General features: G+C 44.1%; 2 protein-coding genes across 2 annotated transcripts in view; one reads left to right on the forward strand and one right to left on the reverse strand.

The window, feature by feature from the left end:
* The window catches only part of RADIL (Rap associating with DIL domain), a 227,949-nt gene that overhangs the window by 156,969 nt on the left and 47,809 nt on the right, over nucleotides 1-23,171 (reverse strand). The window lies entirely within an intron of this gene.
* FOXK1 (forkhead box K1) overlaps nucleotides 1-23,171 on the forward strand; it is a 53,750-nt gene that overhangs the window by 23,555 nt on the left and 7,024 nt on the right. The window contains exons 2-8 of the mRNA XM_064673203.1: nucleotides 2,984-3,181; nucleotides 13,369-13,525; nucleotides 14,785-14,931; nucleotides 16,660-16,853; nucleotides 17,992-18,158; nucleotides 18,829-19,110; nucleotides 21,320-21,544. Of these exons, the coding sequence (XP_064529273.1) occupies nucleotides 2,984-3,181; nucleotides 13,369-13,525; nucleotides 14,785-14,931; nucleotides 16,660-16,853; nucleotides 17,992-18,158; nucleotides 18,829-19,110; nucleotides 21,320-21,544 (1,370 nt within the window). The remainder of the gene's footprint in view (nucleotides 1-2,983; nucleotides 3,182-13,368; nucleotides 13,526-14,784; nucleotides 14,932-16,659; nucleotides 16,854-17,991; nucleotides 18,159-18,828; nucleotides 19,111-21,319; nucleotides 21,545-23,171) is intronic.

The following is a 23,171-nucleotide window of genomic DNA, read 5'->3' on the forward strand; positions in this document are numbered from 1 at the left end:
GGAACAATTAGAAAAGCTCATTAAAACTGCATTCAGGTTCAGTGTAATGAAAAGTTCGCTTCCTGTGACAGGATGATTCCAAAATCACGCTCTTCTGATTTCTCCCTGACACAGTTCCCCAGCACTAGTCCCTGTGTGCTGGTTTGAAGCAGTGTCTTGGGCTGTGCTGGTGTCCTTGTTTGCATTACTGTGGTGGTTGTGATAGAGACTGGAACAATAACCTTAATCCCAGGCACCTTCTCACCCCTGAGGGAAGGGAGGGGTTCCGCAGGAATTTACAATCTGCTTTGCATTGCATTTCCATTTCTTGGGTCTCAGGTTTCTACAGCAGAGAAAGCATAAATTCGGATAGATTCCCCCCAGCTTGGCTTTGCAGGCAGTGTCAATACTGAAGCCAGCTCAGACCTGGCTGCAGGAGCCTTCTGCAGCTGTGAGCACCCCTGCATAAATCCAGTCTCTGGTTTTTCTGGGACTGGTTCCTTACAAAATGGCCATGTACGTGCTAGGTTAGCTTAGTCTGTGAAAGCCAGTTCTGTGTCCTGGGTTCTGCTTCAGTGGACTGGGACTGTCTGTCTGAAAACAAAATCATAGCAGCCAACAAATTGTTTGCTTGTGTAGTCAGCCCAGGCTCTGTTTCTCGTCCCTGGTTCCAGTCTGAGATTGCGGGTAAGTCACATGGCTGGATCGGACAGTCTGGGGAGGCTCGCAGGGAAAAGCAGTGTTAGATGGGCCTTTTCAGCACTGGGCTAGTTTAGACTTCAAACTTCAGGTCGACTCATGATTTTGGAAAAATAACAGATTTTCTTAAGATTTGCCTGTACTCACAGAATGATGGGGCTGCCTCTCACAGGGTGCAGGTATCACCTTTTATCCAGCATTGTTACAGCATCAGTAAGTGTAGTAGTACTGAGTTGGGGAGTTATTTTACCATCACCTGGGAGCAGTTTGGCAGATATGGATCTTGCATTACTGGGTCCTTCTGAAAAGGAAGACTTAAGTGGCAGTAGGATAGAGCTCCATTCTGGTGTGAAGGTGCAGTGGGGGATCTTCTGGCCTCAGCAGTGCTGCAAAACTGCCTCAGGGCTCTATGCAGCCAGGCCTGTTGATCAGCAGCAAGTTAGGATTGCACTGAATACTGCTGAACAGAGACTGATTTGTCCTTGACTCAGATGTTGAAAAATGCTGAGCAGTTGGTGTTATAGCAGAGAATTCCATCACTCCATGAAAGAAGTCTCAGCTTTTCCCCGATAAGGACTTGAGAAATGATGCAGCTTTGCTCACAGTGGTTTTGAGCCTCAGTCCATGAGATGCTCATTGCAAATGTATGTACTTTCAGCTTTTTTTTCTCTAAGCTAAGCCATGTACCAGTGTGAAGCTTAAAATCCAGAGCAATGGTTCAACATCCTTGTTTCAGGTTCATCTCAGTAGGGTGGTACCTGCTGCTGGCAGACACTGCAAGGCATGGACACTGCTGCTTTGAATTGTGCCTTCGTATTGAGTCTGCAGGGAAGCCTGTTTAGAAGGGTTAGATAAACACAATTAGGCTGCATTGCCAGCAATGATGTTTTTATTTAATGCATTAATGAGTGCAGGTGGCAGGACCTCTGAAGTGAATTAAATGCAGTGCAAACTCCTGCTGTACTAGCAGAGCCATTGTGAGCCACTGAATGCTGAGCCAGCTCATTTGAGAGATGAGGTGGGAGATGGGAATGAGCTTCCCATGCCTGAATGATAATTTTGAGCATTACCTTACAGCACAACCAGCTTGTGCCAAAGAACCAAGAGCAAGAGAGTGTGTTTCAGAGCTGCATTTCTATCAATAGCAGCATTAAATAAGATGGTCACAAAAACAGATTTACTTCCTTGTCACCTTATTCTGTTACCTGGTAGGATTCGATAATGCACTGGTTAAAAGAATTCTGTTCAGCCCACACCAGCACTTACAGTGCTAGAACAACACCACCCAAGTCCGTTCATTTCCTTCTATAGGCAGGATGCTGGAATCCAGCACAATTACTGTGCTCTCCTGGCCTTTCCCACGGTGAAACCTGGGTTTTATTTCCTTGAACCTCGGTATCAGTGAAATGATCCCTGGAAAGCTTGTATTGATTGCATATGATTGTCTAATTAAAGTGTGATAACAAGAATTTCAGAACACTCGCTCTCACAGCCCTGTGCTTATTGTAGACACTGCAAATTAGAAAGCTTGCTGCTCAGATGTGGAAAATGTCAATGCTTATTTTCTTTTGAATTTCCCAGCAACTCCTGAAGGCTGCACTTGTAGATATATTGTTATTTTTTTCCTAAAATAACAGTTGGAAAGAAGTGTTACTTAGAGAAGAAATGAGGCCCTGTAGGCTTGCAGGGGCCCTGTTCTGACCCTGCTAGCTGTTACCCATGTTGTCTAAAGGGAAGCACTTCTAAATGAATGTATTTTAATCTGAAACCTGCTAGATGATCCTTTTTTAGCATCATATGCAGAGATGGGTATTAATTATACATTATATAGATGCAAGTCTTTAAATAGTGCTCTCTGGTCTTACCTGGAGGCTGTTAATCTATCTGGACTTTATAGCTGTTTTGCTCCCTGTTGCTTGTGGTTTCATACTTTCTGGTAACTTGGATCTTCCTGAGATGTGTGCAAGGCAAATCCTAGTCCTCGATACGTCGCAGGAACCCAAGAGTTTGTCATTACAGGTCTGCATCTTGCTTAGTCACTGATTGAATAGGTGGCCTTGGGACATCGCTGAACTTACCCAAACCTTCTGCTTGCATCTAATCACTGGGTGATCCATGACTCACTGTGATACATTTACAGAACTTTATGAATGATCAGTAATTCTGCCCAGGATGCTGAGCAGAAAGATGCTATAGAGAATAGTGGAGTTTGAATTAATGAATGATTCACCAATTGCATACAAACCCCCTTGAATACGTTCGGTCTCACGTGTAAAACGGACTTTTCCCTTTCTTTCCCTTCCAGATGTACTTTCCGATTCCCCAGCACGGTTATAAAGATCCAGTTCACATCTTTATACCATAAAGAGGAAGTAAAAGAGGAAACCTCATCGCCTCCCCCTCGGCCACTTTACCCTCAAATATCACCTCTGAAGATCCACATCCCGGAGCCGGATCTCCGGAGCGTGGTCAGTCCCCTCCCATCCCCCACAGGCACTATCAGGTAAGTTGTTAATTATCCACAGTGTGTTCTCTGACATCAGTCTGTCAGCCCTGTTTTGTTTGGTATCCTTGGTGCAAGAAATGCCCCATTAAAAATAACTAGTTAAATATCTGATGTTCAAAATTATGGGAGACTGCTAAAAACTGCCCTGGAAGAAGAGTACAAGGGTTGTGTTTAAGAGCTCAAGGGGCTCAAGGGGAAACATAAAGTAGTCTGATATCTGTAGTTTCATAGCTATAGAGTTACTAGTCTATCTTTGGTAGTGGAATTAGAAATATTTATTGAGAGCTACCTATATGCATGGAAAAAAGAAAGCAGGCAAATACTTTCTATCTTAGGGCTGCCTGTTTTATTTTTATCTCAGTAATATTCTGTTGTTGCTGGGTGGTGCTGCTTTATCTGGAGTTAGAGACAAGGGTGGCCATTGGCATGTGGTTTCCTGGGAATGGAAGGAAATGGGGGTAGGATGCTGACCATGTACTGAGGGACTGTAGCAATCTGAATGTGCATCTGTGCCAGTATCCTGTTTTGTACATGATCTGATTGTGGATGTGCAGTACAAATAACCTGAACATCAAGTTACTATCTGGAATATTTTCTTTCCTTCTCAGCAAAGAATTGATGTTACAGAGTTTCAGTGAAATCTTTTAATGTCACATCTGTTACTTGAAGTATAATAAGTTTTATAAAGTAAAGGAGACTCATGGTATAGGATGATGTATTAGAATTTTAAAACAGATGGGCATCAGAATAGCAGGAGTGAGCCTGGTAATAGCAATAGCCTTTGGGTTGTTTTCATGTGTGTACATTTGTAAAAAGGTAAAGTACACAAATGTCTCCTGACAGTTACCACTAATTCAGTGAATAGTATGCAAATATAGGTGGCTGAGAATGACTTCAGTGTCACAATGAAGCCAGTTTGGTTTTGCATAGATCTGGAGGCTCTTGGTTGTTTGGGTTTTTCCACGGGTCTTGCAGAGCTGCGCAGATGTACGGTGCTGATATTCTAGAAAGAGGGGGCTGGAGGTAGCTGTGGTTTTAGCCCTCTGTTCAGGCACTGCTTTTAGTTTATATTTAACCTTCTCTTTTTAGATGAAGCTTGTTGCTGGGAGGGGAGGGGGATGGTTCCTTTGCCAACATATGGTACTGAGTTTCCATTCAGTCATCTTGTGCAAAGCAGCTCAGTGTGGTTTGTGTTACTAACAGAGGCTGTATCTTTTGACTCCGGCATATGTCTGCAACTGATATTTGATTCCCTGAGAATGTTTCTTTTGCACAAGGAGAAAGTGGAAATGGTAGTGTTGAATTGTGCTCGGCCCCTAACGCAGTGTTTACTAAGGATGATTAATGGTTGCATCCGTTTGTCTCAAGCAGAAGCTAATCCAGCCAAGTCTTCAGAAAACCTCAAAAGACATCTGAGGTTTCACTTGCCAAACCCCTTTCGTTTCCGAGTTCCTCTTACAGAGGAGGGGCTGACACGTTTGTAAACATCCCTGCTCAGCCCTTTCAACCTCCCCCTCTCCCCCAGCAGGGACTCGCAGCTCAGCCCTATGAGCCAGGCTTTGGAAAGTCATTTGGGTGTTTCTGCCCGAGAAAGGGAAGGCTCTTTGAGAACAAAGTAGCTATGCATTCTGGCCATCTGGCTTTCAGGGCAGCTCTCTGCTGCTTTCTTGGTGATTTCACAGTGGTGGGTGAGTCTGGCACAGTGTCCTCTCTTCCTTCCCAAGGGCAGGTCTGTGAGGGCTGATGAGGGCTCAGCGTGGGACCTGCGCTCCTCTCGCATCGCTGGCTTTGGGAGGTGGTTGCATGAGCTGGGTTCTCCTCCTCCTCCTCCTCCTCCTTCCTCTCCCCCTTCTAGTATTTACTTTCCTAATTTGGTGAGTTTGCCTTGCTCCTCCCTGATTGGCCCATGGAAAATTATTGCAGTTTGGAAATCCTGGGCAGGGTGAAATTTCCTTTTTGGAAAGTGGCTCCTGGCCCCCTTTTCCTGCCTCCACCCTGGTGCGGGGCAGGGGCTGTACCTGCACTCCCAGATCCAGCCCTGCCCTCCTGACCCCCAGCCCTGCTCTGCCTCCCTGTTTACACTGCAACTTGCTTCCCTGCAGGTTCTCCCCTGCAAGCTTCTGGGTTTTTTTCCAGCCTATTTATTTTCCCTCTGCAAAGTGCAGCACCTAGAGAGGGAATGAGCTTTAGTTAAACAAAACCAAACCTGCCACCCTCAGCAGCTTTGCAAAGCAAGATTCCTGCTTGCTCCTGGGGAGAAATGTGCTCACTGTTTTCTCAGCTAGGTATTTTATCTCCAGGAGGGGCTGTGTGTGGATGTGTTTTGAATGCTGTTGTACAGCTTTAAGGGAAAATGTTGGTTGGCAGCATGCTGTGAGTGTTACACACAGTCAGGGTTTATTTCTTCCTGCTTTGAGTTCAAAATTCCTTTTTAAAAAAATCAGACTTGCATGTTCCAGAAAGCAAGAGGCCACTGTGATTGTAAGAAATTGGTAGAAGCAGCCTGCCATTTTATACAATGTATGGAAGAGCAGAGGAACACCAAATCTCCTCTCAGTAAGTTCAAGGCATTGAAAAGCTGTGTAAAAACCATGTGCAGTTTGGTTAAATTCAGCTCTACCTTTTGGGAGATAGAGCATTTCAGGGTCTGCAGCTTGCATTTGGAGGACCCTCTTTGGGTGACAGTGGTGATATGAAGTTTCTCACCTATGCTGCAAACTCTTAGCTTTGCCTGCTTTTGTGATAAATCCACAATAGCTACATGAATGTGACTCCATATGTGTTGCAGTCTAGGCTTGTGCTTGGATTATAAGCAGATCCACAGAGACAAGGTGTGATGTAGGAGCCTGTTACTGGTCTCAAAGTCATGAGTTGGAGATTAGATTTACAATGTTTAGTTTTCCTCTTATTATTGTCCAATTTGTGTTAATGGCCCTGTAGTTGTAACGTAACTCAGTTTTTCAAATAGCATCTCTCTGCAGCATTGCCCCTCAGAGTTAGGGTGGGTTTAGTATTTATGAAAATTAAATTCTTTCTCTGTACATGCTTCCCTATTCTAAAAAGCAACTGTGATCTCACTGATAGATAGATATAGATATATATGTATAAACTACAGTAAAGAAATACTAAATGCTGTACCATGGAGGTCGGTGCCATTATTCATATTTTACAACTATTGCTTCTGGCTTATCTTTGCTCCGGAATGACTGTGGACTTGAACACTTTGTCTTGTTTGGGTTTTTTCATGGAAAGGGCATGGATAGTTAGCTCACATACACAGTCTTTATCAGTAAAAAAAATTCTTTGACATGTAGGAGTAAGAGTCGTTATAGCCCTGTGAGAACTGCTACTTGAAAAGTGTCTGGTGAGGCTCTGTGCTAGTAGCTAAACTGGTACATATTTGTGTGTGGACTCAAATCTGTATTTTAACTGTTAGTACTTAATGTGCCTGCCCATGTCTGACTGTTACTAGAAGGGTCGGTAAGTAGTTTTCAATTAAATTAATGGTATGAATAATGAGAGATCAGCATCTTTCATTCTGTAAGCTTGATTAGTAAACCAGAAGATGTGAGTGAATTGCCATGGTTTCATAAGCTATAGTCCTTTTTTTCACTAGGCAAAATTAGTTCAGTAACGTGTTACGTGCTCTGATAGCGAATTACTGAGAGGTAGCTGCAATTATCTTGACTTAGCCACCAACTTGTTTTGTGGCCTTTAACAGGTCATTTAAATTCATTGTGTAATTACTGCTTTACAAATGTGTGTAGTAGATAAATTATGTATTGACCTTCTACTCCGTAAAGCATGACAAGTGTGTGTGTGAGCCATGTTACAGCAGACCTGCAAATGCTGGCTATGCTTTGATCCAGACTTGGCTTGGATAAAGGGAGGGCTTTTAAACAGGCTGGGGGATAGCCATGTACCTCTGTTTCAGAACACCTGGGATTTAATCTGAGTTTGCACATTGACTCTAAAGGTTTGTTTAGTGGGACTCTGAATGAACCCTGACTTGAGTGGATGCGTTCACTCACTGGAATGGGATGCATAAATATTGCCTGCTCCATTTCATTCAGGCTTGCCTTCTTCCCATTGAACTGAAACGCCTCTGAAGAGCTCCAAGGCACGTTTTTTGCAGGCTCTTTTGCATTGTCTCAGTTATACATTACTTCCTGCATTCAGGCAGAATATGCAGCTCAGGCAGCTCCCACAGTTGGACAGACCGGTGATTATTTTTAATCACCTGAGTCTCCAAACCACGAGCCAAGGAGCGTGATGCATATACATCATGTAAGAGAAGCACCAGTCTGTGCTGGGCTTGGGAGCTCTACTCATGTTTATTCCAGATAATGGACCATGTGCTGGAGGAGATGTGCCAAGCCATGTGCTGGAGGAGAGGTTGCAGATGTCACCAGCTACAGGAGCACTTCCTCTTCCCCAGTCAGTATAAAATTTTAGTTCACTGAATCCACGAGTGGAGTGAGGTCACTTCCTTTCAGAGAGGGGAACCACTGGAGCACTGACAAGTAATAAAAATTTGAACTTTTGTGGATAGCTCACTTTCTCTCATTGTGGCTTGTTCGACAGCTTTGTTTCTCTTCAGCGTTAAGCAGGCAGGGTAGCTCTCACATTTCTCCTTTCACATCAAAATCTAGCTTGGTTTGGCAGTCTCACCACTTGTGATTATTTCTGAAACCTGTCTGAAACAGGCAACATGCAAGGACTTGCCTTTCTTTGAGTTATGATTTTGGGGCTAGGCCGGGGAAGGCGAGAGCAGCGGAGGATTCTCACCCATTCCTGCTGATTGGTGTATCGTGGAAAGGCTTGTTTCGCAAGTCCAAGGGCTGTACTTTGACCTGATTCTTGCTTATTGCACGTAAAAAGCGTCCCTGTGTCTTCATGTCCCTTTTTTGCAGGCTCGTGAAGTGGAATATTGGGATAGTCTGAGGTTTGTGGCATTTCTCTAACCAGAGTCCTTGAGCAGAGGGCAACACACCTCTGATTTGCATTTGAGGAAGAGACTGGGGAGGATTTTAAGAAATGGTGATTCTTCCTTTGTACTCAATGGGGGCTTAAAAAATGCCTATCCAGACAGCAATCTGTATATTGGCAGTGTTGCCAAGGCTGTAACTCTTATCTCTGCTGTGTCTCTGTACCTGCTTCACAAATGTGCACTCAAGCATTTCTCAAAGGCACTGCCGTGTGCATCTCATATCCTAAACCACCAAGCTGGACATGGTTTTGTTCTTTAGTGATGCAGATTCCAAGGCTGGTGAACAGTTTTATTTGGGATTCCAGGTAATCTTTCCTCTTTGCCACAGGTGCTTTTTCCATACACCTGGCTTAAATTAAGCCTCTGTAGCTTGATCCCTACAGATACCTTTCCTGTAGAAAAGAATGAAATTGAGTAATAGGGCAACTCTCCTGCATTCTAGTACTGCCTCTCCTCTGGAGAAATTGGCACTGAAGTTTGGGAGTGTTTCAGTTTCCAGATTGTTCACAGACTTGTAATATGACCATAAATAAATCATTTAAGCACTTGTTGCTTAATTTTTATTTTTATTACCCCTAGTCTGTAAAATGTGCATAGTATTGGGAGAGTGTAGAGATTTTTACATGGGAATCTCAGTGTGCTCAGGGAACAGACCCCTGTAGCTCAGTATTCTGTTTCTGTCATGGATATCTTGGGGGTCATATAAGAACATAGAAAACAGAGTAATGCTGACTTAGGTGCAGTTTGCCTCCATTTTCTTGGAGCAGGGACTTCCTGACCATCTGTCTTAGAAAGCCCCTGATGGCTTCCTTGTTTTCCTCTTTTCCCCAAGAATTTGTATACTGGCTTTTTCTATTCACATAGACTTTTATCATCAGCCCTGCCTTACAGCATGTCATTCCACAGTGCAGCTACAGACGTAGAAGCACTTTCTTTTGTTTTGGAAGTGCTGCTTAGTTTCATTTTGTACTCACTCGCTCTTCTGTTGCAAGAGGCCAGAAGCTGAACACCTCCTCTTGGCTTCGTTTTTATAGGCTCTGTCACCTTGCACCTCAGCTTCTGTCTTAAATTATTTTTTCATGTATGAAATCCATTCCATATCTCTGATCATCCCAGTTATCCCTGTCAATACCTTCTCTGGATCTGCTCTATTCTTTTTTTTTTTTTTTTTTTAATATGAGAGTAGACAAGCAAAACACAGTGTCCTGCTGTGAATGTACCATGCAAACCGTGGTACATCCTATTTTTGCAGCTGATTCTTTACTTGAAGCAAACTGATTTTGGACATTCCAGCAGAAATGCAGCACATTGTACACACTCTCCAGGAGCTGGTGCTTAGTTAATTGTTGCTAGCAAGTACTGTGAACTTACAAGGCTGGGTTCTTGTTGGCAGGAGTTGAAAGTAAGTTGTGGTGCCACAAAGATTTAGAGCATTTAAGCCCTGTGTTTGAGAGGCCGTCTGCTGGTTACAGGGGTGAATGTACTGCAAACACTGCCTTCAGCCCTCATCTCTCTGGCCTTCCTACTGAAGAAGGGTTAAGTATGAAATGGAAAACATGCAGCAGAGGACCAGTGTGATTCGGCACGTGGTTGCAGTCTCATTCTAAAGCTGAGTCTCAGTGCGGTATTTAGGGAAGTGTGGCTCAGTGGCCGCCTGCAGTCAGTGTTTCAGGTTCAGATGCTGAATCCTTCAGTGGATATCAAAGATTTCTGGCACTTTGGGGCATTAACCATGGTACCATGGGATTAAGACTGTGAGTAACTGCAACTGGTTTACTGACATGCCCTGTGTGTCTCTCAGTGGTATAAAACACTTGTTTCCTCTCCAAAACGCTCTCTTCCATAACAGACAAGCTTAACTCAAATTAGCTTGGATTGCTGTAAGCTAAGATTGCCAGCATGGACAGTAAGCATGGATCACAGCAGTAAGTCAGGATGTCAGAGCAGGGTGAAATTGCAGACCTGGCTGTGCTTTTCTCAGTAAAAGGTTATAGTGTCAACATGGATCAAGTTATGGCTGAGTATCGATGCAGTATTAATATCCAACAAATCATAATCACTGTCTTTCCACTTCATTTTTGTTTTATAGCACAAGCAGGTGTTTGTAGGGAAAGCTTTTTGTTTCATAATATTTTTAAAGGGGGTGTGAGTGCATGCAAGCATCCCCAGCCAGTCCCCGGCTCTGGGTGGTGAGGAGAATTCCAGGAACTCCAGGAAACTGATGTCACTGCATTGTGTTTGCTTGTTTTCTTTTGACTGCACTAATGTTTAATTTTAACTTAACCCTCAAAGGGGTATTTTTAGTAAAACTGTTTCTTCACTCCTGTCCCATGTTGGGAGGGCAACAGATTGTGTCTCCTTGTTTTTTCCAGTAGTCAGCTCTTTCTGCCTTCCCTCTGAAGAGCTCTCTGTGATTGACTGAGAGCTTGAGCAATCAGCAGCATGTCCTGTCTGTGCATGGAGTGGCTGAAAGTTGGTGGGTTTTGTGTCCCTGTGTCTCTTTTGATTTGATCATCGATCCAGGCTGAAAGGAAGCAAATCTACCTGGACAAAAGGACTCCATTCTGTTAAAAGATTAATACATCTTCCAAATCTTTGGCTACTGCTGTGGCTGTCCTAAGGAGTTTTTGTTTGCTTGTTTTTTAAGCCAGAGATCATACTTCAAATTCATCAGCCCCAGAAAACAGAGTTTGAATAGCAAAAACTGGACTTGCTCTGCTGATCTCGAAGAAAGGAATAAATTCTTGTATCTAGTTTTATTTGTTTATTAATTAAAAATAAAAAAAAGGAAAAGGCAAGAAATACAACTGTGTGCAGAGCACGGATTTAATGGAGAACTTCCATATCTTTGTTCTGAGATTTGGCTGCTGTTTCTGTGGTTTGATGTTTGTGTATTTCTGCAGCCAAAGAACAAAATCAGAAAACTCTTGTTTCATCCTATTCCATTCCCAGTCTGTGTGTTACAATAATCGCTCGGGTGCCAAACACAAAGATAAAAAGAATTGCTGGGTTTTTAGTTTGTCATTGTTTCATGTATGAAAATGACTTTCATTTGTAATTATCTACACATTGTAAGAAGTGTGTATGTGGAGAAGCTATTGAAAAATGACAGCAGAATAATTAAATTCACACCAGCTCCTCATGTGAATACGAAGACATCAAGAGTGTCTTCTGTGGTTTAGCTTGGAGTAGCAAACTTTGATTCATTTTCCTGCACAAACAGGTCTCTGCTCTTTGAAAGGCTGGGTAAGAAACGCCTTTATCTCTGGCAAAGGGAGATCTATAGGTATGGGCTCATCAACGTTATATACCTTGCACCTCCTGAAAGCTTTACCTCCTGCTGCACTCCTGAACAGCATCACCCAGTAATGCCAAGGGCTGTTGGTGGGCACTGAAAGGGTTACCTGGTGCTGTGCAGCACTTTGCAAGGCTTGTTGATGGGAGAGGGGTGAGCTTGGGTTCCCTATTGCAAGGGTTTGTTGTGCCTGGATATTTCTGTTGCCTGTTCTCTCTCCCCTGGCCCCCCCATCCTGTAATTCACTTTTAAAAGAAACCAGTTTGGGTTGTGCTGAGCTCAGCACTGCAGCCATTTGCAGAGACACCACAAGGAGAAGCAGCACTTCTCAGTTTACAGGCTGGACTGTGGTAGGAAACAGTCATTCCTTACACTCACAGATTGCTTATACACCCAAGGTATTGCCCACTGAGCAAACAAGGGTTGTCTCACTGCTTCCTCTCCATCCCCATGTGTACATGTGTGTGGGGGGGAAGTCAGTCACCTTTTTGAGGGAGGAACCATGTTCTATGTTTTTTTATGCAGCATTTAGCCCAGTACTCTGGTGGGTGTCAGTGTCTGTATTTGTTTGTGTCACTTATTGGACATTTCGCTGGTAAGAGGATTGTTTATGCCAGTTTTACTGAATTCTGGTTCCCAGCTGTGGGCTTCAATTTGCATCTTTTCATACAATTTGGGCTGCTTGTTTTGCTGTGTAAATCTTCTGTGTATTGGTTTACTTTCTTGTTTACTGTTTTTCTGCACCTAGAAGACATATGTAATCCTGGGATTTGGCTGAGCATCCTGCCCTTCTGGCTTTGCACCCCTCAATTCTGGACAGCACAGGACAGGGGAGAGACAGAAAAAAGGAATTTCAGTTTCCCAAACTCATCTATCTTCTCCCATCCTTCAAGGCCATGTTGGATAGGGCTTGGAGCAACCTGATCCAGTGGAAGGCATCCCTGCCAGTGGTAGGGGGGTTGGAACAAGATGATCTTTAAGGTCCCTTCCAACCCAAACCATCCTGTGATTCTGCGGTCCTTCCAACCCCCCACAAATCAAGGATGGATGATCTCTAGACAAGCCTTTCTAATTAGTTCTCGTCTTGTAGCACTCATTTCTGTGTGCCTGAGTAGTGTTGCAATTTACAGCTCCCTTTTATGTGTTTGTAGCATTTTTATCAGCTTTTTCGTGCCTGTCCTGCTCCGTCGCTGTTCCTGTAATGCCACCTTGTGGTGGCCCCACGATGCCAAATGTGTCTTTTCTAGCCAAAACTGTTTTCTAGCCTCTGTGTGCATGCAGTGATTGCAGCTCCCCTTTATGAGTGTGCTGGTGGATCAAGGAAATCCCCATCTCCAGCTGTGTGGTATCAGGGTGGGATCTTCTGAAGCTCAGGTGTTGTGTTAGACAGGGACGTTCGTGGCAGATACCTGCTCTGGCTGCTTTAGTCTGATCCTGTAGAAGAACATAGCTGCTGTCTCTTAGAGGGATTGATTAAATATTACCTGTGTAATCAGGAGAGTGGTGTGTTGTTCATTCACAAGTCATAAAAACAAGCTACTCGTTTAGTTAAGTATTCATCCCTGATACACTCAGTATTGTTTGAAGTCCTGCATTGTTTTAAGTGCTCCTCTGAACACAGAGGAGTTGTTTAATGCTTTGAAACACTGCTCTCTTGTGATTGCAGGAAGTATGTGTGTGGTGGGGAGTGTCAGGATTTTGTAGAAATTCCAGTTTTATCTCTGTTGCTTTTTTTTCTCAACCTGTTTGGGCTTTGAATAAGCCACAGGGGCAAAAGTACGTCCATTACATCTGCTTCCCCGTGACCTGAGAGCTTCACTGTACCTTGGAGGGTAACTACTGTGTGCCTTGTTAATAAATGAAGTAACAAATAACTGTATTTTCTTTTTGCCTCTTCAGTGTTCCCAACTCTTGCCCGGCCAGTCCACGTGGTGCTGGATCCTCAGGATATCGTTTTGTCCACAACATTACCTCGGATCTGCAGCTGGCAGCAGAGTATGCGGCAAAAGCAGCATCAGAGCAGCAGGCAGATGCATCTGGCGGGGACAGCCCAAAGGTTCACAGAGACATTACTTACCCAGCAGTGCTCCTTGGGAGGCTTGTTAAAACCTGATGCTTTATGGCTAGTCCTGGTTGTAGTTAAAAGAGGTCTAAGAATACCCTGGCCATAAGGGTGCTGTGTGCAGTATCCTCCAGGGGTTTGAGACCTTGCCTTCAAAGCAGCATCTTGTTAGTGGTAGCTGATGAATCTACTTGTTTAGCTGCCAGAAATGTATTCAAATAATCCATTAAAATGATTAAGCAATAAGATATTTTTTTTTGCTTATTTGATAAATCAAGAACCCATAAGGAAGAGGTACAATAAAATTAAAAGTCTTGTTTTCTCCTTTTAATTAATGGTATTTTGCAAAACACAGTTGGAGAAAGCAGAAGCGGGGGAAGAAACCAGATCCTGGCCATGAGAAGTCTGTAGTCAGACTTTAAAACAAACATGAAGGCCTGTCAAGCAGACATTAAATGAGGAGAGTGGCAAGTGGATTAAAAAATAACTTAGTTAGAATGATAAAATTTAATTTTGGTGAACTGATCTTCAGATCAAAGTTAAAGGTCTGGATTCAAAACCACCTGATTTGGGGTTGGGTGGAGGAGCACGGTACTAGATGGCTTTTTTTGTAGACTTAATTCTCCCTTGAGACAAGAAGGGTTGTTTTTGATGGAGTAATATGAAGAGTTGGGAATATGAGATCTGGCAAACAAATTAAAGTACCCAGAATGAAACAAATCCTGCTGGAGAAGGGAAGGGACAGGATCAGGTTTCACGTTGGACTCGTTGCTGGGAGGAGGGCTGATAGCACACTGCATGAAACCTTTCTAAGGAAGTATAGCTGTAGCTGGGCAGATTCGAACGCTGTAGTTTCATGAACAAGAAAACAATGAATGTATCCTACACCCTCTAACTCTTGATTCCAATTGCTTCTCCTGACCCTGTTCCTTGTGCTGACGTAAGCACATGTGGGAAATTCAGTGGGGAATTGAATGAGACTGAAGTTAGCTTTTTAGTGTGTGTTTGTTGGGAAGAGGGAAGGAGATACTTTCGTCTGGCTCAGCCCTATAGTTCTGTTTGCACACAAATGCTTGTGCTAAATTGGGTGGTGACAGTATAAAACAGGAGTGAAATGGGAGAGGGTGATGCTCTCTTGGCTGCCCCTGCTGCTCTCTTAGCATCTGTGCTTTTTCAGTTTGGGTTGTGGTACACTGCAGTGTAAGAATTCGTTGTTAGTGACTAAATTTCTCTTTGTTTTTTTTTTTCCTTAGGATGAGTCCAAGCCACCCTATTCTTACGCTCAGCTAATTGTGCAGGCTATATCTTCAGCACAGGACAGGCAATTAACACTAAGTGGGATCTATGCCCACATTACCAAGCATTATCCATATTACAGGACTGCTGACAAAGGCTGGCAGGTGAGTTCTTGACACTGACAAGCTTTTAAACTACTTTGACAGGGCTTATCTGCTTTGAAATGCATTTATTAAAGATTTGGGGCACTGGGAATAGAGCTGCTTTGACTGTTCCCAGAGTGAATTTGTTTAACACAAGCTGACTAGTTTGTTTGTGGATGATTAGTTTTTTTGGAATACTTTGTAGGGCAATATAGTGTGTTTCTCTTTTAATGCTGTAGTCATGTAGATTTAATTCTTATTTGTATTTTATTTTCCTACATCCTTGCTATCAGTCACTGCTCTGCCCAGATACTTGCTTAATCCTTCACCTTTATTTGGCATGATCTGTCCAAGCAGAGGATATCCAGCCTAAAACTGAGGTTCCAGTTTTTAATCACAGTACCTTAAAACGTTACAGATGTTTTGTTTTCCCAGTGTATCAACTGCATTGCCTAAGTCACAGTTTGCAAGTCTTGAATCTGAGTGAGAACTTGGGAAACTGAGAGTCTGTGCACTCCTTGTGGTATTAAAGGAAATCTGACCAGCTTCATAGGAGAGTTTGAATATAGTTAACACATGCTAAATCAAGGTTCAGTGTTCACTTCAGGGCTGCTTTCAAAGTTCCAGGAACCTCAGCTCCACCTGCTTTCAGACTTTTTCTTGGCATCACACTTCTGAAATGAGTGTTGTCATTCGAATATAACACACCAGTGCAGCTGGAAAGGCTCTTGCAGCTGCTGATTTCATTGTGTTCTACTGGCAGGAGCAGAACTGCTTGGTGCACTTTGAGTGCAGTTGGAATAAATACATTTCTGCCTCCCTGGCTTTTCCCTGCAGTTCTAATTAATTGTGGAATTCACTTCCTGCCCTAACCTGCTCGGCAGAGTTGTGCTTTGCGAACCAGTTGCTGCCTCCTGCTACAGAGAGCTGCATCTCAGTGGAGGGTGAAGTTGCCGTTTTCCCTCCCCTCCAGTGGCATTGAAAAGCTTTACTTGTGAAGAGATTGTCTAAACCTGCTACAAAAGCTTTTGTTTTGTTTTGGAAGTGGAAGAGGGATGAGTTTGTGCACACCTGGGTTTGCTGAGCCCCTCCCCAAGCCCAAAAGCCAGCGCTACACCCAGTAAGAGGTGGGCTGTTCCAATGGAAAGGATAAATAGTCTTGTCAGCATCTAGAGAGCTGCACAGTGCTAGCCTAGTGCCACACAGGTAATGGATTCCTCTCAGAGCCAGCTGTCTAAGAGCATGTTGGCTGGCTTACATTATGATTACTGTGAGATGCAGTGTCCTTTAGGGCATGTTTGGGCACCCTGGTAATCGTTTGGCAGGTGAGCAGTTAGCACAGGCTCAGGCAGTTCTTTCCGCTTGCCTAGAATAAAGCCTGTCTTTTGAGAGAGTTCTGATGTGGTTTACAGCGATTTCCCCCTGCCTCAGCAAAGGCTCTGCTTTCCTTGCTTTCCACAGAGAAGTCACTGCACTGCCTGGCTCCAGTTGTATTTAAGTGGTGGTTAGTACCAAGCAAACCCAGCTTTCAGGCTGGTTAGTAGGAACTCTTAACACTTTTCCCCAGGTTTTCTCTTGCACTTCTCTGGTGACTTCAGAGCTGTGTGAGTTGAGTGACTTGTTTCTGTCTTCAACACTGATTCTGGCAGTGTGAATTTTATTTTTCCAAGCTGTCTGGTGAAACTCATTTGTCTTTGTTACGTGCTTTCTCATGGCAAAATAATCACCTCATTCCTCTGCTTCCTGCAGAATTCCATTCGGCACAACCTCTCCTTGAACCGTTACTTTATTAAAGTCCCACGCTCCCAAGAGGAGCCTGGAAAGGGCTCCTTTTGGCGAATTGACCCTGCCTCTGAAGCCAAACTAGTAGAACAAGCATTTAGAAAACGAAGGCAAAGAGGAGTGTCCTGCTTCCGAACACCTTTTGGGCCTCTCTCCTCCAGGTAATTTCAATTTCCTCTAATCTCTGTGCCAGACTCATTATAAAGAAAACAAACTAAAACTTCTCCTGAAGTACAGTGAGTAAAGTTCACTTCTGTTTATAGTTTGAGAGGTGATATAGTCTTGAGGCATAATCTGAAAATGATTCTGACTTCTTAAGTGTTTAACAAAAAAAAAAAAAGCAGAACCAAACTGCAAAAATGCATCAAATAACATACCTGTTTTGGCATCATTTCAAAGCAGTTATCACTGGGGTAAGTGTTTTCAGATGCCAGTCTCTGATTTCAGGAAAGCTGTGTTTAGATGTGGATTAGATCATAGTGGGAATAACTTCTGTGGTATTTAAAACACTCTCCTGTAGTGAAGATCAGGTTGATCGTGGTTGTCAGCAGTGAAGCAACAACAGGGGTTCTGTGTAGCTGCTCCAGTCAGCTCCTCTGCCTTGTGCAATGACAGCTTCTCTGAGCCCTGTAGCTGTGAGGATGAGACTTGCAATTCAGCACTAGCTGGAGCAGTTTCATGTAACATTCCTCCCACACCTCCTCTTTTCTGTCTGCTAAAATAGGGGGTAAACAGGAGGAGTTTAGAAAAAAGCTCTTCAGCTTTTCTGTTTGGTTTGTCATTAGAGAAATGTACAATTCCTCACTTGGCTGTGTGGTAACAGAGGTGGGAACCAAGTGGGTGGGGAGGGTGGCAATGGGGAGAAAGGGAGCAGCAGCTCTGTAAGCATATGCAGGGCCAGAAACTTGCCTCTACATTTCATCTTTCTTTCTCTTCCTCTCCCTGTCACTCTCAAACACTGACCAAGGTGCTTTGAGAACAATCTGAAGTTATAAAACTGATCTGAACGTGAATCACTTAAAGCTTCTGTCAGCAGTGGGTCTTGTAATGAAATGTTAAGCATACTCTGAAGGGTCCAGTTTCCTTCAACAAGGAATTATATGACAGTATTTGGTGCTAGAGCATTCGTGAGGTTGCTGTGTACCTTTTAACTCTTCCCAGCAAGACTCTAGTGGGTAGTATGGGAGAAAGGCTGTCCTTCTGCTAGAGGATCCTGTATTGGAGAAAACTCTTAGTCTCTGCTGCTGTCTTGTGGTCAAAGTGCATCTACACTTGCCAACACTACGTTTTGTGTTTCAGGAGTGCTCCTGCCTCCCCTACTCACCCTGGCCTGCTGTCCCCTCACTCTAGTGGCCTACAGACTCCAGAGTGCCTGTCACGGGAAGGCTCACCCATTCCACATGATCACGACTTTGGGTCAAAGTTAGCCTCAGTTCCGGAATATCGGTATTCCCAGAGTGCACCTGGTGAGTAGCTCTTGTTCCACAGAAGGTGACTGTTCAGCTGCACCATGTGCCATGCTGAGGACACAGCAGGGAGGCTTCTGCAGTGTGTTACAGGAGGATCTAGGGGTGTCTCTTTTCACTTCATTGAGAGACTGATGATACATGTGCAACTTCAGACCATTTTTCTTACTAATCTCTGGATGAGGGGCCAGGAGGTGGAATGTGTGGAAACACCTCAACTAACCTTGAACTAGGTGGCTGTAAAGACCTGACAGCAGAGTAGCCGTGGCAGTGCACAGCCCACTGTCACTAATTTACCAGCCTCTGGATAAGATCAGCTCTGGTGCTGTGGCCAGGGCCTGGTAAGTACCCGTTTGTCAGCTGTGCTGTAACTGGCCTGGAGTGTAGGGTGAAGTTGGAAGGCAAAGCTCATGAAGTAAAGCTTCTTTGGGGGGGATGTGTTATATTTATTGTGATTTTTGTTCACAGAAATGTGCTCAGATGACAAGTAAGGTTTTTGTACGTTAGGAAAAAGAAGTTTGAAGGTGGTATTTTTTGAAGTCTTGATGTTTTCTATCTCCATTCCTGCAAATGCTGAAGGATTGAGTATTGCAGACTAGAAGTGCATAGACTAAATGGATGAAGGTCTTTTTGCCTCTCCTATTAACATGTGCTTCTCTCTTCTGTTCAGGGTCTCCAGTGAGTGCCCAGCCAGTGATTATGGCTGTTCCTCCCCGACCATCTACCCTGGTGGCAAAGCCCGTGGCGTACATGCCAGCGTCAATAGTGACTTCTCAGCAGCCTTCCTGTCACGCAATTCACGTAGTTCAACAAGCTCCCACTGTTACCATGGTCCGAGTTGTGACCTCCTCTGCAAACTCTGCAAACGGATACATCCTCACAAACCAGGGCACGGCAGGAGGAGCTCACGAAGCTGCAGGAGCAGTGTTGGACTTAGCTGGTGACCATCGAGGTAGCTTTTCACCTCCCTTGCTGCTCTGCTTATAAGTCTTGAGCAGGCTTGGAGGGGGGAGAGTGGTTGAACAGTTCCACTCACTGGGCACTTAGCCCTTAAAAAAAGATGTTTCTCCAGGTATAACATAAACCAAATGAGAGCTTGTCCATTTGTTGTCCCCACCAGAGAGCAAGACAACTGTGCTCCCTTGTCTTCTGTGGGGAACAACACTAACAGACTTTGGAGCCTGAAAGAACATGCACTGCTTAAAATTTGTTTATTATTGTAGAATCATAGAATGATTTGGTTTAGAAGGTACCATAAATATCATCTCATTCCAACCCCCTGCCATGGGCAGGGACACCTCCCACTAGGCCAGGTTGCTCAGAGTTCCATCCAGCCTGGACTTGGACAATCCCAGGGATGGGGCAGCCACAGCTTCTCTGGGCAACCTGTGACAGGGCCTCCCCACCCTCACATGGAAGAATTTCTTCCTAATATCTAATCTAAATCTGCTCTCTTTCAGTTTGAAGCCATTCTCCCTTGTCCTGTCACTATGTGCTCTTGTAATTATCCTCAGTATTGATATTATGCCTGTATATTGATCAGCTGTGCTGTGGAAGTGTGTGTTTTCCAGCCAAAAGAGATGGCCTGGGAAAGGCTGAAACTCTGCTTCAGGATGGCCTTGTAAATGAATGATTGAGCCCTTCTTTTCCAAAGACCTGGACTCCTAGAGGAAAGCATGTGCTTCTGGAAGTGCAGGCAGTGCCCCATTAAAGCAGTCTTCAAAAACCAGTTACAACAAAGGCCTCTTTTGTTCCTAAGTTGGAAATTCCAGCCTGGGGGATTTAGTGAGTTAAATGCTCCCTTGCTGTGATCTAGACAACACCTTGTCTGCTCCGTTTGGGAAGGTCTTAGTACTACAGGGTAGATGTGTGTTGTACCATGAACAAGGCTGGTTTCTCTGACTGCTTTTATGTGGGCAGTGGAACAGTGGTTCTTTTCCCATTGAAGAAAAAAAATGACTAAGAGCTTCCCCTACTGCAGTACCAGGACCACTGGCATTTTTAGTTCAGCACTGCTTATCTTGCAGGAGTTTCATTTACATTCTCTAGAAATTCCTGTCTGGATCCCATACATGTTCCTGAAGTGCTAACAGTTGCAGCTGCCTGTCACCTGCTCCCTTCTTTCATTCACTAGTTCTTGCTGTTGTTTGTTCTTTCCCTGCTTGTCCCACTGTTATTCCCACTTGTATCCTCTTCTGGTCTCTACCTTCCCTGAGTGCTGCATTTTCCTTCTTAATCTCTCTGCTTTTCTTGCCTTTTCTCTCCCACTTCCCATCAGTTTGCCTGCAGGTTTCAGCTCAGTGCTCCTGTCCCATCTAACTCAACTCGTGTTGTCTGCTAATGTTAAAATGGGAGAGGTCTTTTCCTACAGGACTAAGAGGTTGTGCTTCCTGCCCTCTCTGCTTCGAGACCCACAGAGCCCCTGGAAGAGAAGAGTAGTTCTCCTCTGCTTTCCTGCATGCCCAGCAGGATGCTGTCCTGTATCTGTTACATACATGCTGAATTGACCCCTTACTTCTCCTTGGAAGTGAGAAAAGTGGTTGAGTGCTCTCAAGCAGTTACCTCTGTCCAGGAACTCAGCCCTACTTTTTATTTTTTATTTTTTCCTCCCTCCTGGTTTCTTCGTATAATTCCATAGCAAAAGCTTGCACTTTTGGGAAGACCTCCTTCTAAATCAACCTGCATTCAGGCCTGACAGCAAGCTGCTACAGACTTTTGGCTCCAGGCATTGTTTAAGATTTTAGTGCCTTCTCGTGCTGTGTGGTATTGAAAGTCAGGCCAATTTGTTTGAAATTACAGTGTAAGCTCTGAGCTTTGCAGAGACTGCTGTCCATATCGCAGCTATAATGAGCCAATAAGGGAGGTGATGCCCTTTTAGAGCAAAATATCAAGTTGATAGTCTTGATTTTTTTTTCTTAAAGTTTTCCTTTTTTGCTGAGTGACTTATGCTATAAGAAAAATGTTCTTAATATTGCTAGGATGAATATGCAGTAGAGAATATTTTAGTTTTTCCGAATACTCACCCCTGGCCTTCTGTGGTGCTGAGGTACTGTCACATCTGTAAGCCTGGGGTATGTAGCACTGCTGAGGTGTTAATGAGAACAAAGCCAGCTCCTAAGCCAGGGTGGGGAGTGATTGTCGTCTCCTCTGCTCCCCAACAGGAATGGATGAAAAGCCAACGATTGCGTTTGCCGCGATCCCCACAGCCAGCCGTGTCATCCAGACCGTGACCAGTCAGATGGCACAGGGTGTCCCTGGGCAGACAGTCACGATCCTTCAGCAGGCAGCTCCAGTGGCCATCGGGCAGCACCAGCTCCCGGTGCGGGCGGTCACCCAGAACGGCAAACACGCCGTGCCCACCAACAGCATCACCGGCAACGCCTACGGTAGGTTCTGCTCCCCTGGCTTTGGGGTTGGGCTGCTCCCTGCACTCAGCAGGCAGCATGGAAAGCTGTAAGCCTTTTCTCTTTTTGGTTAGTGTGTATCAGGTTATTCCATGTGTGCACTTCAGAGGTATTCCAGTTCTTCAACTTCTGCAGCTGTAAATGTCATTGATAGATATCCTTGTGTCCACCTCTTCTCCCTTTCCTGGTGGAAAAGTCCTGCATTGCTACTGAAAACCCAGTGTCCCTCCTTTGCCCTTGGCCATGCAGTTCTAACTACTTAGATTCCCTGCCTTTTGAGGGTTACTTGTTGAAAGTGTCAGTGATTCTTGTGGAGAGCCTGTTTTCATTTATTTTCTTCTGACCAGCAGCCTTTGCTTGCAGCATGCCAAATAATAAAATTTCCATGGTGCTCCTTAGATCTTGTGAAACTTGACTCCACAGAGTACTAAGAAAATAAAATACTTTCCCATCTTAAGGTCTTAGAGCCTGAGAGAAATAAGATCTGTTTCACCAGGTGAATGAATGAGTGTAGGATTTTTGTAAACACAGGATGTGTCTAGTAATTTGTCGAGCCTGATTTTTTTTAAGTTCCATATGAGCCCTGTCTTAGCAGCCTCCTCATCTTGCTTGCTCAGCACCTCAGGTTTTGTTCAGTTAGGGATGATAATATCCAGGTGTCTTACAGCCCTTTTTAGTGAGATGGCAAGCACCTCTGCTGCCCTAGGCTAGTGCTTTTGGGGAGTGTGAAATGAAGGGCACTGGTGGGATTTGGATGGCTTTAATGAAGGTAGGAATGTTTCTACAGAATTTTCTGCCATGTCTCTTCACAGTTATCACCTGGCTTGCACTTGAATTGCAAGGATCTTATTGGAGCAATGAAAAAATGGTAATGATAAGATTTTTATGCAAGTAGGATATTAAGATATTTATAGATCAGATAGGCTGAGCTTCTACTACCCAGCAGTAGGGTTTGTCTAATATAGAATCAGCCAGCTTTTTATTTAACATTTTTATGTTAAAATATTTTAATCTCACCAAAATTTTTCTAACTGTCGTCAAACTGGGAAGTATTCCAGCTGCATCTGAGTATATTTGATAACTGGCCTGAGTCTCTTGACTCTCCTCTGTACAAAGTTAAGTTCTCTTCAGCTGCATGGTTTAGGTTCCCTGAGTCACTGAACTGTAATTGGTGACTGCCCTCAGCCTTACCCTATTTTTTTTTCCCTTCGTCCTCTTGATACTCTACAGCCTCCTTCCCATGCCTTGGTAGAAGTTGCTGGGCTTTGAGGGCCTTTGTTCTGTTTGCTTTGTTTATTTATCCTAGAGCTCCTTTTTTGATGCATTTAGCAGTGAACACAGCACTAATGTTCTGTGATTCCATCCTTTGCAAATCAGTCTGGAGGGCAGAGGATGTTCTGTCTCCTGAGTCCCCTTTGGCTGCCTCTCCGATTGAAGCAGAGTCCAAAAACTGCATGTGTTTTGTTTTCCAAGCCTTACTGTGTGCCAAAGCCAGTGTGTAAGCACATTCTCTGTCTGGAACTAGGAATTGTAGACATTTTTATGGAGGGTTGCTACTTAAACCATCTTTTTTCTCATCATTTTTATTAATGGAAGGGTGAGATCTTGT

The sequence above is a fragment of the Pseudopipra pipra genome, chromosome 16, assembly GCF_036250125.1.
Source record: "Pseudopipra pipra isolate bDixPip1 chromosome 16, bDixPip1.hap1, whole genome shotgun sequence".
Classification (NCBI taxonomy): Eukaryota; Metazoa; Chordata; class Aves; order Passeriformes; family Pipridae; genus Pseudopipra; species Pseudopipra pipra.